The sequence below is a fragment of the Camelus bactrianus genome, chromosome 30 (assembly GCF_048773025.1).
Source record: "Camelus bactrianus isolate YW-2024 breed Bactrian camel chromosome 30, ASM4877302v1, whole genome shotgun sequence".
In the NCBI taxonomy this organism is placed as follows: domain Eukaryota; kingdom Metazoa; phylum Chordata; class Mammalia; order Artiodactyla; family Camelidae; genus Camelus; species Camelus bactrianus.
The window spans coordinates 22,596,495-22,622,986 of record NC_133568.1 but is presented as its reverse complement, the minus strand read 5'-3'; the positions used below and the strand labels follow the sequence as shown (position 1 = coordinate 22,622,986).

Genomic DNA, 26,492 nt, shown 5'->3' with positions numbered 1-26,492 from the left:
TAGCGCAGTTCTCCTCCTGTCCCTTGCCAACACCTGACATTTCACATAGTAGAAGCTGCACACATTAGCCTTGGGTGTATAAACCTGAAATCATTTGTAGACAGTCTGCAGGAAGTATTTCCTACTTTTTGTTGCCCTGTCTTGGAAGGAACTCTTTCTTCCATGATTTAACAGCATTCATGTTGACAGTCACTCCTTTGATTTTTGATTCCTGTAGTGATGGAGACTGACTAGTAATTCTCTCATGCACTCTAAGAACAGATTAATTAGAGTGCTCCGAAGAAATCTGTGATTATAAATATTTAAATAAGTGACATGTTTTTATGGCATAATACTAACTACCTTTTTTGGACATTTGGTATGTTCCAGGTACAGTTCCCGATCTTTTTCTGTGACTGATCTCGGCATACATAGAGGTCAGGTGGGTTATCTCATTTTGCAGCTGGAGAAACTCCATCTGAGCCTGTTTAAGTACCTTGATTAGTGCCATGCTGTTGTTATCTTTACATTCATGCAAATCTTTACTTTTTATATAGATTCTCATAATGGTTAGCATTAATTAAATATTATTAATAAGGGTTTAAATAAATAATATAAGAAAAAGGACCAGAGGGAAATTATACAGTTGTTTTTATTTAATTCTTTGCTTCATGGCATACCTTTGTCTACTATTACATATTCTTCATCTTTGTTATTTATGAGAACCATCTATTCTAGATATAATTTGGCAACCAGAAAGTTACTACTACATAATCAGGGCTATACAGTAGAAGTCAGTCTGAGAACCAGAGCAAATTATTATCTTGGAGAGAGGGAAAATCAGGGTGAAGTGGGAGATACGGACTTGGAGCATTCTGAATGGCCACGTAGTGCTCCTCCACCTCGCGGAGCAGTCTCCTGATAGGTGTTTATATAGCACAGGGCATGCATGAGACCATCAGCTGAGCTATGGGAAAACAGAAAAAATTCTATTTGTATTGATACTTTACCTCATTCTTTTGCATTTCAATTTTCGGTGTGTTTTATGAAACACCTATATAGGTAAATGTTGTAGAAGTAAATAATTAGTATATAAATACATATATAAATGTTGGAGTCCACGTTAAGCATTTTTTTTTTCTGATGGGAGTATAAAATATGAAAGTTTGGAAACCACTGCTTTAAAAAGAAACCCTGACCAATATCTGCATATATATTTCTTTTCCAAACTGGCATCCATATTCCAGAATCCTGCCAGCACATTGGTTAAGGGTACCCACTCTGAAGGAAACAAGCTCCCTGGATTTAACTCCAGTCCCACCAATTATTACATGGCTAAAGCAAAGCTAGTTAACTCACATCTGCTCATTGTCTGCATTTATAAAACAGCAACAATAATAGAACACGCACCAAGGAATTGTTGTAAGACAAATCAATTAAAGAATGGCATACTCTTTGTATAATTATAATCACGGAGTAAGCAGTCAGTATTTGTTAGACAAGATGATGAGGAGGAGGAAAAGGAGGAGGAGGAGGTCGTTAATGTCCTCAGACTGTTTGCTGTAGAATCACCTTTGGAGCTTGTTAAAAATATCTGACTGGTGAATCAGAAGCTGTGGAGTGGAAAACCTACATTTTACCCAGCTTTTCAGTTAATTCTAATGTAAAATAGGATGTGCAAATTATTTCCCAGAAATAGAAGAACTGAACTAATCAAGTTATTGTTTAATTTACACATTTAAAGATTGAGGGATTTTCTGCATGTGCAGTAAAAATTTTAAAGTAGAGAAAATGTTATCAGCTAAATTAATAATAGTATTGTCACATATGTTCATACTTTTAAATAATTATTACTACTATTGTCAAAAAAGTGCTTTTACTGGAATGATTTTAATATCTCACCTAGTTCATCTGAATCCTTTACTGTGTGGTTCTGTGGTGCTATTTTATGAATTTTTAAATTCTGCATTGATTCTGTGCAAACACAAACACATACACAAGTGAAATAGAGTGTATGACATTAAACTGTTTTTTTCATTCACTAAAATTTGGGGCTCTAAAAAATCATGTTTATATTATGCCTTTTTCAATAACAAAATCATATTTTCCACACCATTTGGCAGTGGTGCTTACTAAGTATTGCTTTTGATGGAAGAATAAATTTATAGATATTATAGTTATAAAGATGTACCAGAAACAACTGATAATTGGAGGAAGGAACATTCGGTTGATATATTTGACTAGGCTTAATGTAGCTACTAATACAACATCAGCAAAAATTGTCAGATAGAGCACAACTGTGTATTTACTGTAGTAAGCAGTGGCTAAAAAGGTTTTCAACGAGTGAAAAGCAAAATAATATCTTCACAATGGAAATTTAGGACAAAATAAATAAATGTAATAAATTCTTGGGAGAGTAGAATGTGTTGATGGTAATCAGAAAAATACTTTTTCCTTTATCTTGTCTTTATAGTGATATATAAGTTCAATTCAACAGATACTTATATAATGAAAATAAGTAATAATGTTTTATAATTATTTGAAACAATGCTTTTGTTGAAAAATGCCTCACTTTGTGTAATTGTGGAGTTTCCAACTCTGATGGTTTTGTGAAACTGCTGTGATTTATTTCAAAGTTTATGAAATTTTTAAAAGTGTACCTTATTCATCATACTTTGTTTAAAAATTTTAGATTCCTAAATTTGTCTTTTAGTTTTTGTTAGCATTGAAAATCATTATTTATTTGTTATAGACTATCTAAAAGCTGTGAATTTATTAGGATTAGGTTGGTAATAAAGGAAACCTAAGGTATATGTTGTATTTTCTTATCAGTATTTCAGTGGTATATCTGCATGAATTGCACTTTAGTTTTCAACCCACGTAAATCCCAAACACCAGCCCCCCCACCACATACACACATAGAGCAGGAGTTTGGAAATAAACACCATATTCTACTTGTTTAGACACAATTTGTGTGTGTGTGTGTGTGTGTTTGTAATGCAACTTTGATTAGTTCTATTCATAAAAATTAAAAATTAATTAGATCTAACCAGTGGTAAAGATAGTATCTACTTGGGACTAATTAACAATAAGTCCACTCTCATACAATGTAAGATAGCAATCCAAATAATGAAAGTTCCTCAATTTATATAGATAACATATTCCAATGCCAAACTAGGACAGGATCAGGAAGAAACAGCAGAATAATTCTGCATATGATATTAGCTGGAAAACATCATGTGCTATATATATCCCATATGCTATATTATATTATCTTATAATGTATATTCTATATATTTATACTACCTACAAATATATCATATTGACATGTGAAAATATTACTTATACAGATTTTATGTTACATGTTTTTTTATTATGTATTATATACATAACACACGTATATACAAAGTTGTTTGTATACATTAGGATGCAAGGATGCCTTAACATTATTGATTCTGTTTACTCTGTTCTACACATTATGAGATCAGACTAAAAGAAAGAAACATGGAAATATCAATTCATAATCTCAGTTAGTAAAAAGACATATTCATAACAAAAATTCTTTAAAAACTATGAATGGAAAGTAACATAGCCTAATAAAATAAATATGACAAACCCAACAATATATAGCCACTCAGTGTTTAAACACCAACAGTTTTTCCTTGTGAAAATAGGGGGGAAAGTGAGAATTTTAGAATTGTGTGTGTGTATGTACTTATGCACATTATGTACTTTTAAATTATTTATTATTTGGCGTTGTTGAAATAGGAAAGCCCTTGTCTGCTGCCCACTGCATTCTATATGCCCCTAATTTTTCAAATTGTCTTCTCCTGCACTCAGATTAAGTGTGTGGTTATAGGCTCTGGGTTTGAAATTGCAACTGGAAATCCACAGGACTGAACATACAAGTGTCCATCCATAATAATTCTACTCATTCTTCTTGAACCTATCAGTCAGGTAATCATTAGGAGGTTAGGATTTAGGAGTTGGGTTAGTGGTCAAGGCAGATGTGGTTAGAAAGGAAGAAATAGAATTACTATTACTCATACAGAATAAAAGAACAATTAGAACTAATGGGAGAGTTCAGAAAATATGTTAGATACAAAAAAAGGAAGAAGAAAGATGTATTATCATCAATCTAAAAAGTATAATTGTTATATCAGTGCAATCTAAAATGGCAAAACAAGCTCTGAAGTATTAAGGAATGACTCACATAAATGGTCAAAATCTTAATGGAAAAATATAAAAAAAAACAGATTGAAAGATTATTTAAAAACCTGAATAAATGGAGAGATGTTCAAAAACGGAGAAAATATTCAACATGATAAAAGTAGAGACAAAATTTTCCTTAATGAATCTCTAATATCAAGAAAATGTCAACCACATATTTAGATTTTTTCATATAATTTTGGAAGCTGATGTTAAAATGTATAGGAAATGCTAAAGAACCATGATAGCCAACTAATTTTGAAGGAAAAAAAGAATACTAGCACCAGTAGAGCTAGGCGAATATAAAATAGTAATACTTATATAGTAATTAAAACTGTGTCATTAGTCTGCACAGAAAAGAGAGCCTTTAACATAGTTTGTAACAAATGTGACATTATAAATATATTAGGAAATTATGGATTATCCAAAATAATGTTCTGAAAATTACTATTCATATGATAAGAGGTAAAGCTGATTCCTTGACTCAAATTAAAAAAATTAAAATGTCCATGTGAACTAATGAAGAGTATGAAGTATGAGATGCAAACCTGGAATTTTTTTCAGAAAGAGAGTAGAATGCGTTTATAATATTTGATTTCTTTAAAATGGCACAGAAATGACAACTGATAAAGAAAAAAGAAAACCTGATAATTTAGACTTTGTTGAAATTTAAAATTTTCTGCATGAGAAAAGTCACCATAAAGAAAATGAGAAGTCTTAAAAAGGAAAGTGTTCTCAAACTTAAGAAAAATAAATTATTAAGAATTACAGAAGATAAAAAAAAAAAAAAGAAAATGAGAAGTCACTGCTAGACTAGAATAAATCTAAACATACGTGCCTAACCAGCCACTTTTTTCAACACCTGTAAGTAATGCCTAAAAATTAATAAGAAAAATACAAACAATTAAAAATTAGCAAAAATAAATGAGGCTACTCACAGAGGGAACCAAAAGGACATACTAGTAATAATTACGAAAAAATGTTTAGTCTCACTAATTACGGATACAGAACTTACCACTACTATTGTATGTAGGTGTGAATGTAGACTTATCTTTAGTTGTATGTTTTCTTTTGAATATACTGCTCTTAATTACCTTTCATTTGTATAATCATACATAAAGTCAAATCAACGGTAAAACATTTATTTACAATAAAAATTTAACATCTACTTTTCCTACTTCTGTTAAGTGCTATTGTTTTAAATGTTAATTAACATCACAGACTAAAAACAGCTAACACAAAAATATTTTCTGCTTGCCACCTCATGTCATGAGAATGCTAACAGAGAATGTCTATGTTCAGCTATAACTCCAAATAAAATAATACTGTAACTAATTACCTGAGAAAGAAAAGGCATATGTTATGCACCTCAGGGGGGAAAAAAAGACTAACATTTTCCAGACAATTCATTATCTTGGCTAATCTTAATTTTAAAAGTTATTCATTATAACTGTGATGAAATTAAGATTTCTTTCAAGTTTTTATTTTTAATGGCATAGCCAAAACTGACTTTAATATTTCATAGATTGTGGACATGAATGTAAAATATCCTGGTATTAAATGCTTGAGAAATCCAAATCCAAATACATCAGAAAAATGGGGAAATCACAAAGAAAAATAAAACTCAAGATACAAGATTTTAAGCATTTGCTTTAAAATAGTGACTACATGGCCGAAGAATTAATTCAGTACCTATTATTGCAGAGAAAATAACCCAGAAAAATCAGGACTAGACTGAACTAGAGAAACCAGGGCTTGACGTATGCCCAGGAAGAAGTTAACTCAATTATACAAGCTACAAAGACTTATAGCCTTTAACTACTCTTAATATCTTAACTTGAAAATGACTTAACTTGGGCTCCTGTCTGAAATAATGTTTTTGAAATTAATATGCAAATGTACTTGTCCCTGGGCACATCATATTTCTCCTGAACTCTGACCCTGTTCAACCTCTTGTGTCCTTTTGGGTTGGGCGTTTTTATCTCTTCTGTTGCTCTGACTGGTCTTCATTCCAGCCATTCTCTACAGCTGGCCTTTGTGACCTCCTTTCTCTCATTAGTTTATATAAGCTCACTTTGATCTTTCTCTTGTTTTTAAGTGGAAGTTAATAATTAGTATCTCATTGAATTACAAGGAAGATTAACAGGAGGATGCATGGAATACCTATCATGCTGTTAAGAATATAGTTGGTGATTTTATTAGGGTGCTAGGCTATGTTAGCCAAGTTCTCAGCAATCTCATACCACAAATATTTACGAGTCAGTGGGGGTGCAGTAGTCAGTTCCACACAGTCGCTCATTAGCCCAAGCTTGAATGAGACTCCACCGTCTCATAACCACAGCATCTGGTTGCCTAAGAAAGGAAAGAGAAAGAGAAAAGAATTATCCATAGGTCTTTTATTGCTTCTGTTCTGAGGTGATAGACATAACTTTACTTACATTTTATTAACAAAGTGAGTCACATAACCCTGCCCAGTTGAAATAGGAATACTCATAAACCTTAGTATGTCTACCACAGTGATAAAAAGATTTTAGTTCCTTTTTATCTTCCCTTATTTCATGTCCCAATCATAGCCATTTCAGTTTACTAATTATCCAGAAGTTAGGGGTACTTTATGAAGTCCTACAGAATTAAAGCTACATTTTTCTTAGAGCAGTGGGGTGGAAGGGAGGGTGTCGTGATAACAATTGCAGTTCTGTCAGTCTGGAATCACAAAGTGCCCACTTGGAATCTTTACTCGTAATTTTTGCAGGTATCTCAACTTCAGTATTTCCAAACCCACCTTTGACACTCCCTACACAGGAAATCTCTCTTGAAATCCAATTAGCCTTCAAGCTTTGTCAGTTCTGTTTCTGTATTACTCATTGCATCCCTTTCTGGGGACCGTGATTATCTGAGTGCTGGGATGCAACGGCACCTTCAGGTGGGCGATAAACTGTCATGGTAGATGCGAGAAATTGAACCACCACTTCAAAGCCCTGGAGTCGTGGATGCTTTCAAGCACTGATTAGAAAAATTATTTCATTAAAAACTTATATTATATTAACTAATAAGATAAAAATAAATATAAATTAAATACAGAAGTAGACACTGAGATTGGAAATAATAGATGATACAGAGTCCCCAAGATACTTCAGCTGGAACATTTCAGGAACTTAATATTTTTCCATTCGTAGTATCCTTGCTTCTACATTTAAGTAAGTAGACAAGGTTTTAAATAGGTTGACACAAATATAGAGTACCTTTTTTGAAATGAATATTGAGACAGTGTCTATAACATTTAAAAAATAAAGACTTCAAGGTGCAGTCTGTAACCTTCCACTGTTACTGCTCTACGAGGAATTATAAACATGCCTATGGAATAAAGGAGACCTGTTAAGAGATTTCAAGGCATTCATTATTTTTCCTTTTATAAATAATCTCTCAAACTAAAAGACAAAAAGGAAAAGAATCTCTGACTACGTTCTCTGTAGTAATGTTACCACTCACAGCCCCAAAAGCCTCATTCTACTGCTGTTTCACACTGAGGTTTTGTAGAATTTGCTTGCTTCATACATTTAGATCCCAATATAAGAAGTTAGACGTGCTTCTTTAAATTGATAAAGAGAGATATGTTATCTTATTTTTAAAGTAGTTTTTTTAAGAAACCGTGATTTTAGGAGTTTTTCTTTCTTTTTTTTTTTTAAACTTTGAAACTTTCTGATTGTCGCAAAGTGTGTCTTTTGATATATTATTTTGGCCAAGCCTACACAATGGTTTTCTGAAGATGGAGCCATTATATTAATTGCCATCTGCTTTTCTCTATGAGAAGCTGGCTTAGTTGAGCTTAGTTTCAGATTTCCACAAGCCTTTCAGAATACATTATATTTTTATAAGTTTTCACAGATGGAATAATTATCTTTATGTAACCAAGAAGAGGTCATAGAAAAGACAATTTCTAATTAGATTCAGTTACAAACTGTATAAGTGCATAGATTATAATATTTTTCATCCCTTAAGTCATAATTAGTCTTCTTTGAAAGCATAATTGTTCTGAGTCACAGTGGGATCATTTTCAGTCTATATATGCTCATGCAATATCACATATTGCTTCAAGCATGACAGTATTTATTTGTCATAGTCACTTAGCATGCTTGGAAAAAAATAATGACATTCAATTCCTTTGAAGATACATGCAGAACACATACAATAGGAACAGTGTTTCCTACACTGTGTCTGCAGTAGTCATTTATAAAGTTTTTATATGTGCTTGTAGTTTGAAGAAATAACAATAGCTAAATACTTCAAAGTTTAGAAATAAAGAAATCATTAGATCTTTACTACCCATGTGTAGCTAACTATTCTCATAGAGTTAGTTCCAAATACTTACACAGGACATACTAAGTGTCAGACAATATTCTGGGCTCATCAACTCATTTAATCAGGATAACAAGCCTAAGGGATAGGCCGTTTTATCATCCTTTTTCATATGACACAACTGAGGCACCCAGAGGTTAAGCCATTTGTCCAAAGTCATACAGTTAGTGGGTGGCGGCGGTGGTCTAGTCATAGTCATCCTTGCTCCACAGGTGGCGCTCTTCACCGTGCAGCCTTTATGACCCTGCATCTCAATAAAGTCAGGAAACAGTAAACTCTTGATCTTCACTATGGTGCTACATAACCTTCAAGTATGTAAAATAGTTTTATAATTCGTTATAAAACTATATGTATATATGTATTAACTAAATAAACATTAAAACCAAAACACAGAAATGCATGTGTATTTTAATTTACTTATAATTCCTCAATTCAGAGCTGGTTTCTGTCTGCATTTAAGGACATAGTCTTCCAGGCCTTATTCTCTGAACTTGTCCATATTTTTTTTCCTTTAATTAATGAAATTATTTTCTATGTATTTAATTTCTTTCTTTCACCTAGCCAGCTTTCTTTCACCAAGCAAAATAGAAACATACAGCATATTTCCGTTTCATTGAATGACTACGGCACCACATTTAATGGCCGAATAACATTATGTTAATATGAATTTTGAAATTTGTTTTTATTCACTTATTTCTTTGTCAACTGTGAGAACAGTTTTGTGTATCTTCTCCAAACGAATAGATTTAGGGTATTCAGGGATTTTCCAGTGTTTTTAAATTATACAATAATATACAAATACAGACAGATATGTGAGGGTTTACCTCCTGAAATAATATGGTATTATTTTTATATATATTAGAAATAATATATTTGTGCATGTTACATGTTTTTACAAGAACATTAAAATAAAAAAAATTGTAATGAAAATATTTTACTGAAGTCACACATTAAAAAAACTGTTAGAAATAGCCTATAGACATGCAATGGCTAAATTAAAATTAGATTACAAAAATGATAAAGATGGTGAAGTGGGTACAGCTTAGTGGTAGAGTGTATGCTTAGCAAGCACAAGGTTCTGGGTTCAATCCCCAGTACCTCTGTTAAAACAAACAAGCAAACTTAATTACCCCTCCCACCAAAACAAACAAAACAAAACAAAAGAAAAAGTTTGAAAATAAAAATGGTAAAGACGTCATTAAGTTCTATACATATTAACTGCATTGGCAACATGTAATGTGAAATGTGATCTGAAAGGAGTTTAGGCAAATCTTCAGTACAGAGGCATTCAGAGATTTACCCTTGAAATAAGAAGAAGAAATCATATTTTGATAGCTTGTGGAAGCGGAATAAAAGGTGGGATACCAGATTTTTAAAAGAGCAATTTGCCAGTGTATATTTCATCAAATGGAATCTGTCTCTTCTCATTCTAGAATATTTTGTATGGTCAGGTTCAATCTTGTCAATGCTTAGCACTACAAATACGGTGTTCATTAATCCACAGCCGTCCCCACTGCTCCAGAACAGAGTTCACAACAGCCCCTCGGGATAGAATGATGCCATATTCTGGGACACCACACAAACAGTGAACGCGGAAGGCTGCTGTATTAAGGAGGGCTCAAGAGACTCATATGCAGGTGTTCTGACGCTGTTGCTTCAACTGCAGCATATGCTTTTAACTCCACAGTAAATATGCAAAATATGTCTAATGAGAGTTTATAAATGGGACAAAGAAAAGGTCTTTTATATTCAAAGTCTATGGGAAAAGGTTTAGTGTGTGGTTAATTACAATTTTTGATTCAGAAGTTGTCTTTCTTCCTTCTCACTTATATATACAAGCTGTAACCGCTCATTTCTTTCTGTATTCCTGATAGCAGTTCCGAGAAAGCCATTTGAAATCCTCTAGTTACAATGTCACTCTTAAGAGATTGCCAAGTTTCTCTTGATTTTTAAGAGATCACAAATAGGATTAAGTTTCTAAACTCACCCCATCCACGTTTCCCAGCTCCAATTTTTATCTTCCCACACACAGCCACTAAATCCATCATTCTGTCTTACTGTTTCCCTTTTTCTTTGTGATCTCAAGAATCTTTAGAATAAGAGGGAAAATGATGGCCTAAAAGGAGATGATAGAAAACATTTTATGTCTATTTTCAAGACTAGCCCAAATATTAAAATACAATTTTATATAGATCTTTATTCAACTTAAATAACATGAACTGTCAGTGACAGATGTCATATGCAATATTAGATGCCTATACATTTTCATTCTTCCATTCAGTAAAACACAGTGTACATTGTACACTCTATGCTTTTAAAATTAGATTTCCAGTCCTACCTCTGTCTGGTAATATGCAGGTCATTTTAAATTTCTCCATATAAATTTCTTCATATGTGAATGTAATATAGTAGATGAAATACACTTTTCTATACTAAAATCATGTGATTTTTACTTGGATATAATATGTTGATGCTTATGATAATGTTATTCAAATAATAATGTAATTATTGTATAATGTAACATTTTGTTAATGCCAATGCCATTTTATTTTTATACATTATGTAGTTTGAAATATACTGTACTCTACATTTTATTTACTATTTAAAAAATATGCCTAGATACTGGCAATGGGATGAAATCCAAACACACTAACATGAGATACATTAACATTTTTTCCATATTGAAATATTATGCAGTTTTGTATCCATGTATTCACCTGGTTGGAAAATAGAACCAGGATTGCAGATGTAGAGCAGAAATGTCACTGCCTGTTCCTCTAGGGCCCATTTCAGACATAGTAATTGATAGCAGTTTTCCTTATTAGCCTAAACTCAGCCCTGAGTATTTCTTTCTGGCACTGCTGACAGCTGCCAACACTCTTCAATCAGAAGTGGACCATTACTTGAAATATTTTCTCTACTTCCCCTGAAATGCATGACCATTATAGAAAATTTGGAGTATAGAAGAGTGTAAACAAAGCCACAATATTTCATCATTCAGACATACTTACTGCCACTGTTCATTCTTCTATTTTTATATTGAGGTTCAAATAAAAGCATATTCATATATGTTTTGTTATGATATAGGAATATATTTCAACTTTAAATTTAATTGTGAAATATTTCAATCATACACTTAACCTGAAAAAAAATAACATATGGTAGAAAAAAATCACCCAGAGTTAATGAATGTTATTATTTGACATCTTTACTTTAGATAGTTTTAGAGGGAGGAAAATGTAACAGATATTTCTAAACTTCAAACTTTAAACCAGTTTCTCTTTCTCCTATCAAGGTAATTACTGTAATACATTTTCTGTTATTTTTCTTTTTCTAGACTTATCTTACAAATTCTATTTATGAGAATAGTCACATAGGGCATCATCTTATAATTTTGAAACACTTCTATAATTGGTATCATATAGTACCCTAACTTGAACTTTGTTTTTCATATTTTTTTTCCAGTTAATCCAACTTATATTTGCCTCTAAGTGGACAAATTTGAAAGTTTCTCTAGGAATCATACAGTAGAAAATAGCTATTAGTTTATAGATTAAACTAACTTCTAAATATACTAAATTTGGATAAATTGTCTCCACAATAGTTGTCTAAATTTTCAATTTCATCAGCATTGTACAAGAATTGTGTTTTCTATACATTTCCTGTACATTCATCTAGAACAATATCTTTCTTAAAAACCCCTCACTTTTTTTTTCTCTCAAATCAGTGACATGTTGAAGAAACTAGATCGATTTTTTAGTAAATAAGTGCTGTTTAAAATTCAGTGTGTACGTGGATCTCACACATAGTGTGATAAAATGCAGACTCAGGGTTAGGGTACCTGGAGTAGCTCAAGATTCAGCATTTTTAACAAAATGCTGCTGTTCCTCAGACCACAAGGTGAGTAGAAAATCTGTAGAAAGATTCACAAGCTGGATTTGTTTGTTTGTTTTGTTTTCATTTACTTTATTATTTTATCGCAGGTTAATTTCCTATAACCTGGAAATTAGCTTTCAAGGTTTTTGGTAGAAAAACTTTATAGATTGTGTTATTTACATCATTTTGTTGGTATGATCAGTGTCATGTATATGTGATGTTTGAAATGGAAAAGTAAGTAGCTTAAGTTTTTTGTTTTAACATTTGAATACTAAAAGGTACCTTTCATCCCCGTCTTACATGTTATCAACATTCAGCCATTTTTACCCAAGCACTGTAACTTTTCATTTATTTTCTAAAAATGGCTTTATTTCTTTGTTAAGATGAAAAAAACATTTCTTTCAAGCCTTATGCAATATAAAAATATCCTCAACAGACTTTCTATTCATAATGTGTTTTATTACATCAGTCTAACTGATTTTTAAATTCCCTGGGTTTTAAGCTGAATTGTCATTTTGTCTATTTAATTAGCTATGTAAATACCATAATTTGAGAAATTGGATGAGAAAACTTAATTCTATTGAAAAAGGGGAGAACTTTGGCATTTTTCCTTGGCTTGTTGGTTGTTTTAATGGGGTAGTTTGAGTTTTACTGAGATAGAAAAGAATAAAGCAGGTTAACATTTTAGAAATATCTGTCTCAATGTCATTCATCAATCAAGGAGATTTCCAGATCAACTTTTCAGTCTTTGGGCAGATTTATGACTACGGTTTAAAAAAGACAGTGACTGAGCAGAAATTTATAATTATTCCATTCAAATTATTGCTGAACCACAAAATATAATTTAACTTATTTGGAAGATAAATTAAATGTATATTTTGTTCCATTTTTACAGATATGAAAGTTGTAGCCTGTCTTTAGCAATTATGTAAGAAAATGTTATTTTTAAATGTCAAAAATTGTGTTTTGTTTCTTGTTTTTTAGGACTCTGAAAGATTCCTAAGAGTTAAAAAGATTATAAGAGAACATAAGATTTTTATTTGCAACATACTGTTTCTTCTGAAGAGAACCAGTTGGAATCAAAGAGCAGAATGAATCATTGCTCCTTGCTGCCTTTTATGTTGGGAATTCCTCTCCTATGGCCTTGCCTTACAGCAATAGAAAACTCTACAACAGAGGAAGTTAAGCACCCGGCAGGACCTCATCTGAGAGTGAAGCGTGGCTGGATGTGGAACCAGTTTTTTGTACCAGAGGAAATGAATAAGACTAGACATCACATTGGCCAGGTACTGATTTTCTGGAAGTGTGACAGGGAATAACGTTGTAAATCTTAACGAATGAGTTGAGGTCTGGGTTGGATGACTTCTCCATTTTCTTAGTGGAACCACTAGAAAGTTTCAGACCCCGGTGTAATTGATGGTTTCGCATTTGCAAGCACCTAAAATATTCACAAAAGTTGAGGAATAAGGAAAACTTTGGTTTTCAAATTTTACTTTCAACTCTCATACGAAAATGCAGCAGTTTATCAACATCTGGAAATTTGATTGTGTTACTTGTAGCAATGGATCAGAGCAACCACACTGAGAACAGTAATGTTTACCAGCAGTATTGAGCCTGATTTCCCATTGTGCTAAGTAGGTGTGGATGTACCCCTCATTAATTTTTAATGAAGCAGATTAATAGCAAATCCTTTTTCAGTTTTATGTTGCTTCAAGAGCCTACACACTTCATTTAACTAATGAAGTTGAAGTAAAATGAATAATTATTTCACTTTCTTATAAGAATATATTTTAAGAAAATTTCCTTAATGAGACAGAGTATTTCCTATTTGTGTTTTTGATTTTTATTATTATTTGATTTTCTTTAAACAGAAGTAATTATAATATCATGTCCATCTCTGTAAGGGTCTTTCTCTAGATGAATGAACTGAAATAAGTTTAACTGCTAATTGACACTAAAATTTAATTGGGCCCAAAGTGTGCAACAACTCAGCATTCATGAGCTCTCTTTTTCTAGACCTTTCAGGAGGGCTGCAGTGTTAGTGTGATGTCTGGATTCCACAGGAGTCCATCTATCCCATCAGCTGAGTATATATGAGAATATTCAACCAAACCTTGGTTAAGATTTTAGGCAAACAGATTTCAAACACGTGTGTGTGTGTGCATGCCTACTGTAAGTAATGTTTCTCATTCTTTTTTATTTTCTAAGGTAACTCCAGGTAAACCACAGGCAGAATAGCATAAATGAGGTCCACTCTTAAAAGTGTCTGCTAGTTAACTGAATCTGTAGCCGTATTCACAGTGAGCTCCATAGGCCCTCCCACCATTGAAGAAGGTGGCAGGTGGCTTAGTGGGCAAGGCTGTGCAGGGAAGTGCATCAGTGCAGTGAGAACCGAGACTACCTCAGGGGCTAGCTCACATTTTCTAGTTTTTGTTCTTCTGCTCCCTACACAAATCTCCCACTTTCTTTTTTCACATTGTGATTGGTTTTGCTTCGTTTTCTTTCTATGAAAATACTGTAACATATTTTTTCCTCTAAACAACCTCATTAGGCTTAAACAACATACAGATAACTGGTTTAAATGAGATTAATAATTAATACTTACATGCTTGTAATGACATAACTCGTGAAAATAAAATATAGCTGATGTGTCCAAGATAACTTTCTTTTTTATCTATTTGTTAAAAGATTAAATTTGGAAAGCACAGTTAAGAAAAAATTTAAAGTCGTATTGATTTGCCAAATTGATAGTAACTTACCTAATTGGAAAAATATTTTTGAATAAATATAGAATATTTTATAATACTAGAATCCATGAAATTGACATGTGTTTAACTTACACATTTTGTGACATTAAGAGGCAAATGTTCAAATAATTTAATTTTTTTCCTTAAATCTGGGTCTTTAAAAAGATCAAGCTCACTAATCTATTAAAATTAAATTGAATATAGTTGGAATACATTTATGAACGCCTAAATCGACTTACCTTCATTCTAATGTTGAATCAGATTTTCAAACTACATTCAAATGATATTTAGAAACCAGGGGCCATACACTGTTTTCATTTGATATATTTATTGGAGAATACATTTATTTTCCTTAATTTCTTATCGTTAGGACATGGAGACTTCATTTTTATCTTATGAGTAATGAAGGACTATCAAATTTACAAAGCTTTAACTCTTTTATTATCTTTTTATTATTCCCAATTTGTTTCTCTCATTGAATAGCACCGATATTCAGCATATTATTAAAATTATTAAGATTAGTTATTTTAGATATCTTCAGATATTCTCCACAATCACTTAAATGAATTTTATTAAGTAGTCGAGAATAATACACTGTACCCTGTACTATCAGAAAAGTTGTGCAATTAAGATTGTATTTCATGGTTAACCTTGCAAATTTTCAGAGAAGCTCTCACTCTGAAAAAGAACATATTCATAAATGGTGAATCCAGAAAGCCATGGATTCACATAATTAGGGGATCATGGCATGCTTCCTTTCTTTATGTAAAAAATAATTTAGATGTGAAAAATCATACAATCAGTGTTACCTATGTCATAATAACCCTTGTTTTGATATATAAAATTCAAATTTCTATTAACACTATGAATAATAAACAAATTTGCTTTTAAAAAGCAGTAGTGAAGGCAAAAGAAGAGATACATTTGAGAATTGAATAGAGTATGTTGGGAAGAAAGAGTTAGATCTAATTTGGCTAAAATTCAAGGACTGGAAGACCACTTTACATAGTGGTTTGCAGGGAGGATCTGAGATCAGACAGGCCTTTTGGTCTAAATCATAAATTTACCCTAAAATCTTGTGACTCTGTGAAAGCTGTTAAATCTATGAGTCTCATTATCCCCCTCTATTGAAAGTATTTATTACATCAATACTGTGTGTTTCACAGTGTTGTTACGGGGATTAATTGAAAAACCTAATATAAAACAATTTATAGATTTTATAGACGATTGACATTAGTATTATCTTCTCAATGTGCTCCCTAATTTTCTTACTAATATTTCCATGTTTTCTATGTTTTTAGCCTAGAGATAAAACATCACTGTTTACATGTATTTAGATCATTATTTTCCTATCTGTCTCTAGGTCCCAATCTAATATAAACATCTGAAAAGTATGGTTTTAGTAACTAAAAATGTAATCATAGAGTAAATGAGTAAACATGAACCAATTCGGTTGTGCATAATTTATAAAAGGGGCTTTGTTTTTCAATGGTTATAGTTTCTGATTGGAATTATTTATTTAGAATAATGAAATTTGTATAGCTCTTTGCGTTGAAAATTCAAAGACTCCTCTGCCTGTTGACAGATTTTAATCTTAAAATTAACATTTTACCGTATTTAATATAATATGGCGATTATATGAAATTATTAACCTGGGAAATAATGAACGGACCTAAAAATAAAATGATTAAAATGTTTGTGCCTATTTTAACATGTCTGGAAACTAAATTTATCCCTCTTTGTGCTTGCAGCTAAGATCTGATTTAGACAATGGGAACAACTCTTTCCAGTACAAGCTTTTGGGAGCTGGAGCTGGAACTATTTTTGTCATTGATGAAAGAACAGGTGACTTATATGCTGAGCGGAAGCTTGATAGAGAGGAACGGTCCCTCTACACTCTCAGAGCCCAGGTAATAGACACCACTACTGGAAAGGCTGTGGAACCTGAGTCTGAGTTTGTCATCAGAGTTTCGGATATCAATGACAATGAACCCAAATTCCTAGATGAACCTTATGAGGCCATTGTACCAGAGATGTCTCCAGAAGGTATTGCATATTAATTTACATCAAAGATATACCTATTAGCAATGAAAACAGATTTAAATTTTCCAAGCATGTTTTGGAAGTGAATATATTTTAAGTTCTACATTTGTAGTTCCTTCTGCAAATGTGTTAAGTAAAGTATTTGAAAAATTTGAGTATTCATTAAAATGTTGTAAACAATGCTATTATATGTTACTAAACTGTGTCCTTAAACTATAAGGTCAGTCTGCAAAGCAATGGAAAAAAGGTTAAACATACTTGAGTGACATATAAAATTCTTTAGCTTGTTCACTTATTAGTTTCTTCAATAGAATTTTCCCAAAACAAAAAATAATTTTGTATCTCAAAAAAGCACATTAGGTCATCCTGAAAGACACACATGTAAAAAGCAGGAGAAACCAGTGTATAAGACAAAAATCCTGTATGTGTCAAACAATGGAACATGGAAGCTAAAAGTAAAGCAAAGTGGTTGAAGACCTATGTGCAGCTGTATCCATTTTTAAATTCTTTTCCAAACTCAGTGTCATTTAAATAAATATTTTGAATATGATACTCATAAAAGAGAATTTTCATGAGATGTAAGAATTGACTACCTTGGAAATCAGAAATGTCTTTCCAATGGGGGAAAGTTTCAGTATGGTTATACAAAATTTGTACTCTCATTCTTTGTCACAAAATTTTAATAATACAACATACAGTAAAATTTAATTCATAATATTTACCTAGGTGTGCTAAACTTGAATGTGATTCAATAAGTCACTTTTAAATTATGCTAAAATGCTTTAAAACTGCTTTACCTAAACAATTTGATCCATTAGCCTACAAGTCTAAAAATGTATATTCCATTATATATTTTCCTGACTCTTCAATTTTTTAACATTCCAAGTAGCAATTTAAAGACTTGTTTCTAAATGTGTTTAGAACATGGGTTTTTAACAACAGCATGAACAAATTTAGTTGTGTAACATGTATCAAGACCAATTATCTTTAGATGTAAATGATACATTAATATTGTTCTATTTCATAGCTAGGCAATAAAATATCTTTTTGTCCCTTCCATCCTTATCATTCTGCTCCTCCTCCTTTTTTTCTTCCTCCTTCTCCTTCTTCAACAAGCATATATTATGGACCTAACATGTTCCAGGAACGTTTTTTGATACTGGGTATTCAGTTGTAAAAGAGATACATGAGGTAATTGCTAGTATGGAACTTGCACTAGTTATATACTATATATAACTATAACTTATAATAGTTATAATGTACGAACCATAAATATTTTAAATAAACCAGGTAATATTTGACATTGTATGCTATTAAAGTGTTAAGTGTGGGTAAAGTATAATGATGATTTATTGACTGGAGGAAGTGGGGACATTTTAGGAGGTGATACTTAAAGGAAATGATACAAAGAGGCCAGTCATGCCATGTTCCAGGGGAAAAAATTCCCATAGCAGGTCACCCTGCATATATCAGTATTGGGGTTATTGCCACATAGTGAGCATGTAGGGCATGGCAATGGATGAGATGCCCTTGGCAGAGAATGTTGGTAGAGACAAGAAAAACCTACAGGGCGACTGAACTGTTAAGCAGAAAGGAGTTGACTGGTAAATTAGAATAAATGGGATTGGCCAGTCATGTAAGAAAAGAAAGACATGAGAAGAGATGTTGTGAAAGAAGACATTCCCTAGCTGTGTGGAGTGCTGCTGTGAGGTCGAATAATATCGACAGAGAACAGAGTAGTGACTTTTGATTCAGTAAGTTCAAGGTCACTAGTAATTTTGGTAAGAGCAATTCGGTTGAATCTGTGCAACTTCAGTATGCTGGAGATTATTCCATTGCATGGATAGAAGGAGAAGAGTAAGTGCCAGTGAATTTAACCAACCTGAAAGATGCCGTACGACGGGGAGGAGACAGAGATGTGAGGCACTGGGCAGAGGGAGATAAAGGTTAAGGGGATTTTTGTTGCTGTTTATCATTGTTTAATCATTTATTGACATGGGAAACTTAATAGCACAGTTATATATTATAGAGAATGACCCAAAAGAAGAGTATTTTTGAAGCAAAATAAACGTGATATAACTGCTAGAAAACTGTTCTTAAGAAGGGAAGGAGCCATGAAGTCTAGGGCAATAGTAGAGGGACCGATTCAGGTCAATGCATTGATTGATAATAAACTAGTTAGTAAGTGATTGCTTCTATTTTATCAGTGAAGTATGAGACAAAGGCAGTAACTGAAGGCAAGGGAGAAAAATTTAGTTAGAGAAAAGGAAGTACAGCTAACAGCCATTTTGCAGAGTCAGAAAGTGAGCCCACAGAAGAAAATACAGGGTGCATGATACAGTATTTGTATTATGGCATCACGTGAGCCTCATGGTTGTTGATTTGATAGAGAACCCAAAGCACTGGTTTGATCTATACGATATTTGGCTACCATAGATCACTTTATGCTTTGCCATTAGAGGTGTGTGTACATATTTTCGCAGTCAACCTGTGTAATTCAGTACACCCTGAGGCAGTGCCAGGGTTCAGGCTTTGAAGGGAATCGTGGTGAAATCAATGAGTCCTTATTATATCTTCCCCTGGGGAAAAGGGACAAGCAGAATAATGGTCAGCTGTTATCAGAAATGTCATCTATTATGGAAATAGAGGAATATCCCTATTACTCTGTCAACCACTGTGTTTCATATTCTATCATAAATATAAACTATGTACAAAATGTCCTTGCCACAGGTTGCTGACTTCCCTATTTCTCACATGATACAGAAACTAGTCTGCATATCAAAATGTTTACCATTCTGTTACATTTTTATGCTTGTGGGCCTCCCATAATCACTAGATGATAAAACATTCTGTGTGAAATACGAGACAACATCATCTAATAAAGTTTTGTTACTCTTATCAAGTAACGTTTAGATGAGACCTATTCAGTTCTCCCTAATACTCCTGGTTAATACTAACATCCATATAAATCATCATTGACAGAGGTACACTGTTACTACATTAGGTTTTATTCTTGTGGGGAGAACAAGTCAAATGTGTTGGGAAATCATATTATTGATGCTGTCAATAATGCTTTCAATCTTCAAGAATTATTTGCAGTTTTGTAAGTTTTAGCACTTACTAACATTGCCACAGAAAACATAATTTATATTTAATAAAATATTTTCTCATATTAATAATTATAATTTTATCTTATATTAATATATCATTATCTCATTATAATTTTCATAGCAAATGAAAAAATGTATCAGCAAATGCGTATTCCAGAAACTATGAAACTGTGATTTTTTTCTCAAGCACTTGGTGCAAGTTTACAAACTGTATCACTTACATAAAATATGTTTTTCAAGACAGTATGTCTGATAAAGGGGGAAAGTCACATATTGTCTTCAATTTATTTTCATAAAGTCCTTTCATGAAATACAGCTTTAAGATGCTTATTTATTACTATTTATTTGTGTTACTTGACTATTTTTTGAAGATTTCTACAGTATTTAAATTACTGATTGGGAAAGTATAGAGGCCTACTTTTTTCTGCTGACTCTTTTAGAATAAAGCATTTAGAAAATATTTAAGAAGGTTTAAAGTTGATTCATCTGTATCTAATGGATTATAATGTTAATAAACCTGAGACAGGAAAAAAAAAGAAAGATGGAAAAACTAAAGAAAATAAAATCAGTAATTAGAATGATGTACCAATTGAACATTAGTAAAGCCCTTCTGAATTTTACAGCAAATATTTACAAATCACGAGTATAAAGCAAGATTATATGCAATGAATTTTTGGAAATTCTCCTGCATATTTTTATCATCTTAATGTACTTTACACTTCTTTCTTCCATGGTACGTGTTTGATGAGACACACAGGGCACATGCTCACACACACACACACACACACACCCTCACACTCACAGACACACACACACGCACGCACAAATACGGAGAGTGAATCATTGGTTAGTCATCATGATTCATTATCAAGCAGTGTTTGAAACATTGAAACCTTGTAGAATTATTCTGATTCTATAGGATTGGTACTTTCAACTGAAAAGTGTCAAAATTCTTCATGAGAGAATAATAATTATTTTCCCAGAAATTGAGCTCCCTAACAAACTCACATGAGAGAGTTATTCTGGATATATATTTAATATTATATTGCTTTTCTCCACTAAGTTTCCTAAGAGTTGGACTTTTTGTATTTTCCACACAAAATTATTTTATGTGACTCATTTCAGCAAATATTACATAAAATTGAGGACCACAATAATTAAAAGTTTTAACAGTTTTATTATTGCAGAGTAGAGTGGCTTCTTACTAGAGTTCTGAGTTTATAAAACTAGATTGTAATGAAAAACTTCATGATGCTAGTTGTGCAGAAAATCACAGCCTGTTTGATTTTGTGCCATTTGTGTTGCCCTTCTTATTGACATGGAACATAGTGTTTCAACAAGTGTGGATTTCCAACACATAATGCTGGATTCCATATTTAAACAAAAATAATTTAAAAATTCAATTAAAGCAATGTTTTAATTTCAGAATTAATTTTAAATGTACAAGTATTTATTTTCCATGAGTTTTATTGATTGTTACTGAATTTTAATGAGAAGGCTTACCTCATTGATATCTGGTAGATTTTGCTTTGCACTTAAAAAAAAGTCTTTAAAGCAAGTAGGCATTTTATAAATACAGGCCAAATAATTATGTGCATCTTCAACTTGATACTAAGTCAAGATAATTTCAATAATGTTTATTAATATTTTATTATCATTCTATAAGTTTTTGAAGTACAGGTCACTATGATTTTTGAAGAAAACTTTTCTAATTTCCTTTTGATTCCTCCACTAATAACACATCTTTGAAAGATACTTAATTACATCTTGTAATGGATTTTTTAATAGTTACAATTGATTAGGTCATGGATATACATATTTAAAATTATACGTTGTATATAGGAGTTAGGGCTATTTTGTATAAGGTTATATTATCTTGTCTATACAGAAAGATATTTGTTTTATAATTCAGAACAAGGAGGACTAGTCTTTCATTGCACATCATCATCTTGCTTGCTAAAGCAAGAATATCTTAGGGAACTGAATCCATTTTTCAATAAGACCACAGTCTTAATTTCTTTTAACTGTTTATTTCCTCTTCAGGAACACTAGTCATCCAGGTGACTGCAAGTGATGCTGATGACCCCTCAAGTGGCAATAATGCTCGTCTCCTGTACAGTTTACTACAAGGCCAACCATACTTCTCCATTGAACCAACAACAGGTATTTCTGAACAAAACAAAATGCAATTCAACATAGATCTAAGTAGACAAACATCAGAGCAAAAATTCTCTGCTTACAAATGTGTTATAAAGTGGATCTGATGTTTCAATAAATAAACGGGTTGTAATGTTAAACATTTATTTTTAATCTTTTGGCTGATTTTTCTAAGGTTGAGAGATTAGATTTTCCACATCCATACCATAAATGATTTGTGTATGGGGTATAAAACATATAGCAGGTAATTCTTACAAATTAATTTAAAAAGGCAGGTAACCTAATTTTAAAATATGGGGGAAAGACACTTACAAACAGTTGACAAAAGATGATATACAGAAAGCCTGCAAGCATATTAAAAATACTCAACCTTATTAGTCATTTTTGAAATGCAGATTAAAACCACAGAGAGTTCCATCTGTACACCCAACCAGAATGAGATTAAGTCCGAGTTTATGGTTGGCAGTAGGAACTTAAAAATATAGTTCTGTATTTTATGTATTTTTGATTCACACGAATGCAATATTTGATTTTTATGTCCCTGCTTCATTTTCTGCTAATCAGTTGAATCCTTTATAAAATAAATAAAACAAAAATTCTCTTTATTTATATGTATATGTATAAAATACATAAAAATTACATGGTACTGATTTATTTAACAAATATTGATTGTTTTGGTCAATACAAAGACTAAGCCCATATAAATGAGCTCATAGTCTCTAAAGATGAAAAGAACATGTAAGTACCTAACTAACGACCCAAGAATGTGGCAAGTGTCAATTGCTGTAAAATTTTGTGCTTGTTAATGAGACATATTATTTCCATTTTGATGACATGAAAAGCTTTAAAACATTAAAACATTTGTTGGATCTTTAAGCATTTCTTATTCATTCATTTAGCAAATATTAAATGTCTCAGTCTTTATTAATCAGTATTTCTTGTGAAAATCAGATTCTGAAAAATAGGATTTGACTGACTATATTCTTAATTCTCCCCAGGATAATACCTAGCTTCTGTTATTCTGAATGCACAAGACAAAGTTATTTTAATACATGCAATGGATGCCTTAAGACATTAGATTTTTATTCTCTTACACAATCGTGGTTGAGAAGGGTTGAATATGCAACAGGCATTGTACAACACACAGGGTTTACAGCAGTGCAATATTGCAACATTAAAAAATAATAAAAACCAACAGGGGCTCCTTTTACTTGGAACTTACAAATAAATATTAAACATTTGGCTATTAATAGATACGGACATTCAGTTTGTGAATATCGTGATGTGAAATAAGCAAGGTTCAAAAGGAGAAAGAAAGTAAGGACTACTTCATATTGTGTGGTCAGTGCAGAATACAGTGAAACCAGAATGCTGAGCTGAGCCTGGGACCAAGGTGAAGAGAGAGTGGAAGGCATTCTGGGTTATGGGAAGAATGTCTGGGAAGTTCCTGAGAAGGGAGAGTGCTGAAGCTGTTAGGACAACTAGACACCAGTGTGGGAAAGCACAGAGGAGGAGAGTGGAACATGGGGTGTCTGTGTAATAGGCACGTGCTGGGTCACACTGGATCTCCTTGACCATTTTAAGCACTGTCTGTTCCCCCAGCCCTCACTGGCTTTGTAAATATATTGAGCAAGTTAGTTAAAACAATTAATTGCATTAATGGAGGAGAGGCGGAGTGGGCAGCAAAATAAATGAGAGCCAAAACTCTGAAGCGGTAAGTTTTGGGGCGTATAAAAGGATCGAGGAATAAATATATAGATAGACTGTGTTCATTCGGAAGGTAAGGAGAAAAGTTGAAAATGAAGTAGACAAAGTTCACTGAAGCCTCCATACTGATCTCTACACCTTTGGATATATATTTACAGAAGTTCTAAAACTATTCTCCTTCGCTAATATGAAGCACGATTCTCTTTTGAGTCACACTGAGGCTGCTATTAGTCAGCATTTGTTTACTATATTCAGTGGTTTCCATGCCGATTCATACAATAGAGAATAGCGATGAAACACTTTCGTCCACAATTAAAATCTCATCATAATGTGGTCTAATTTAGCCTTCTTTTTTTTTAACAGGCATCATATTTTTTACTAAACACTTTTTCCTAAACGTATGTGAAGATTGGCCATTCACTTTATTACATTTGTGTTACGTGTTCCCTGAGTCTTTAGGATTATATCCCCCTCTCCTATGCACCATCTTAAATTTTTTCTAGTTCTTTTTATTTCTGGTAATGATTAATTTTTCACTAAATAATTTTATAGAAAGTGGACATTTATTACAACATTTATCATGGTCCAGTATAGGTTCAGATACCTCTGTTGGTGGATTATGAATAACTCTGAGTCAAAAACCAGCCCTTCTTCATATACCATGACTCAAAATAGATTTTAATATCCAGGTGCACATTTTTTGCATAAATTTTGCATAAATATTATAATTTACTCATGTACCCATAATAAACTAACTTCTTCTAAGTTTAGAGTTTAGAGGAAAACTTCTGGGGTAAAAATAAGACATCCTTCTCTCCCTGTGGTTTATCTTAACATAGTATTTTATTAAGGATCTACTAGTATTCATAGTACTATGATGACTATTCTCCACTCTAGGAAGAATTGGTGATTAATTTATCATTTTATTTTTTTTTCTCCAGGGCAGCATCTAGTACATTGTATTGATTCAAAATGTGTTAAAAGAATGATTTTATGGTTTCACTTGAATTCTTAAGAAGTTAACTAGGAAGATGCCATGGTTAATAGTGAAATAATAATTACAGTTTATTATATTTTTAAAGGAGTTATAAGAATATCTTCTAAAATGGACAGAGAACTGCAAGATGAGTATTGGGTAATTATTCAAGCCAAAGACATGATTGGTTTGCCTGGAGCACTGTCTGGAACAACAAGTGTATTAATTAAACTTTCTGATGTTAATGACAATAAACCTATATTTAAAGACAGTAAGTAAAAAAGCATCCTGCATTTTCATTATAATGTAAATATAAATGTGTTGAATATGTGCAGGTATTAGAATTTGCATCCTAAAAGTGCTACAACAGCACTAGAATTATATGAAATAAATTTAATTATTCTAAGGTGTGATTATCTTCATTAGTGTGAAAAGTCAAACACAAATGTAAGAGTCATATGTTATTTTTCAATTACTTCTGTAATAAATTACCACAAACTCTGTGTCTCCAAACAAATGTAGTGTCTTAAGAAAGTTTGGTATGGGTATCGCCAGGGTAGTAAGATCAAGGTGTCTGCAGGGCTGTGTTCCTTTCTGGAGTTTCCAGAGGAGACTCCATTTCTTTGGATTTGGGTGTTAGCAGAATTCTGTTCTTTGTATTTATAGGATTGAGGGCTCTGTTTCTTTGATGACTGTCAGCAGGGGGACACCATTAGCTCTTGGAGACCTCTTTCTGGTTCTTGTACATAGCCCACCCATCTCAGAGGCTGTAAAGGATGTCAGATCCTTCTCATACTGCTGTCTCTCTGACTTAGAGTTTTGCCTCTACTCTTTTGCATTCATGTGATTAGAATGGGTTCATCTGGATAAACCAAAACAATCTTCACATCTCAAAGTCAGCTGATTAGCAATCTTAATTCTATCTGCAAACTTAATTCTCTTCCATCTCTTTAAGTGGCATATTGGTAAGTATTGAGGTATTAAGACATGGATATCTTTGGGGAATCATTCTTCTACCTCTATAGGTCAATTCTAATTTCTAATTTCGAATTCTAATTCAGACTGAATTGACAATCAGCTCTGCACAATTCCTCCTTGTTCTAGATGTTTTTGATGTTCTATAAGCAAATCCCAGCCCCCCAACACATGTCTCCTGATAATAGAAACTTATTTGAAGACTTTGAAGTCCTCTTTCCCTCTTGTTTTTTTCTTTCAAATCCAGAATTCAATCCTTTGCACATCTTGTTGGCTCTGTCTTTAAAAATATCCATGATCTGAACATTGCTCCCCAACTCTGTTCTAGCACCTTGGATCATGCCACCCTCTTCACTT

The 26,492-nt window shown here is 32.5% G+C and overlaps 1 protein-coding gene across 5 annotated transcripts in view; it reads left to right on the top strand.

Annotated features, from left to right (window-relative positions):
* CDH19 (cadherin 19) overlaps positions 1–26,492 on the top strand; it is a 73,528-nt gene that overhangs the window by 5,789 nt on the left and 41,247 nt on the right. For 3 of the 5 annotated variants that reach the window (XM_074355161.1, XM_074355159.1, XM_074355162.1), the window contains exons 2-6: positions 370–421; positions 13,405–13,706; positions 16,919–17,213; positions 22,364–22,483; positions 25,267–25,431. In XM_074355161.1, the coding sequence (XP_074211262.1) occupies positions 13,512–13,706; positions 16,919–17,213; positions 22,364–22,483; positions 25,267–25,431 (775 nt within the window). In that variant the 5' untranslated portion in view covers positions 370–421; positions 13,405–13,511. Of the gene's footprint in view, positions 1–369; positions 422–10,048; positions 10,182–13,404; positions 13,707–16,918; positions 17,214–22,363; positions 22,484–25,266; positions 25,432–26,492 lie in introns of all 5 variants that reach the window. The other 2 variants (XM_045510594.2, XM_074355160.1) reach the window with 2 other exon arrangements.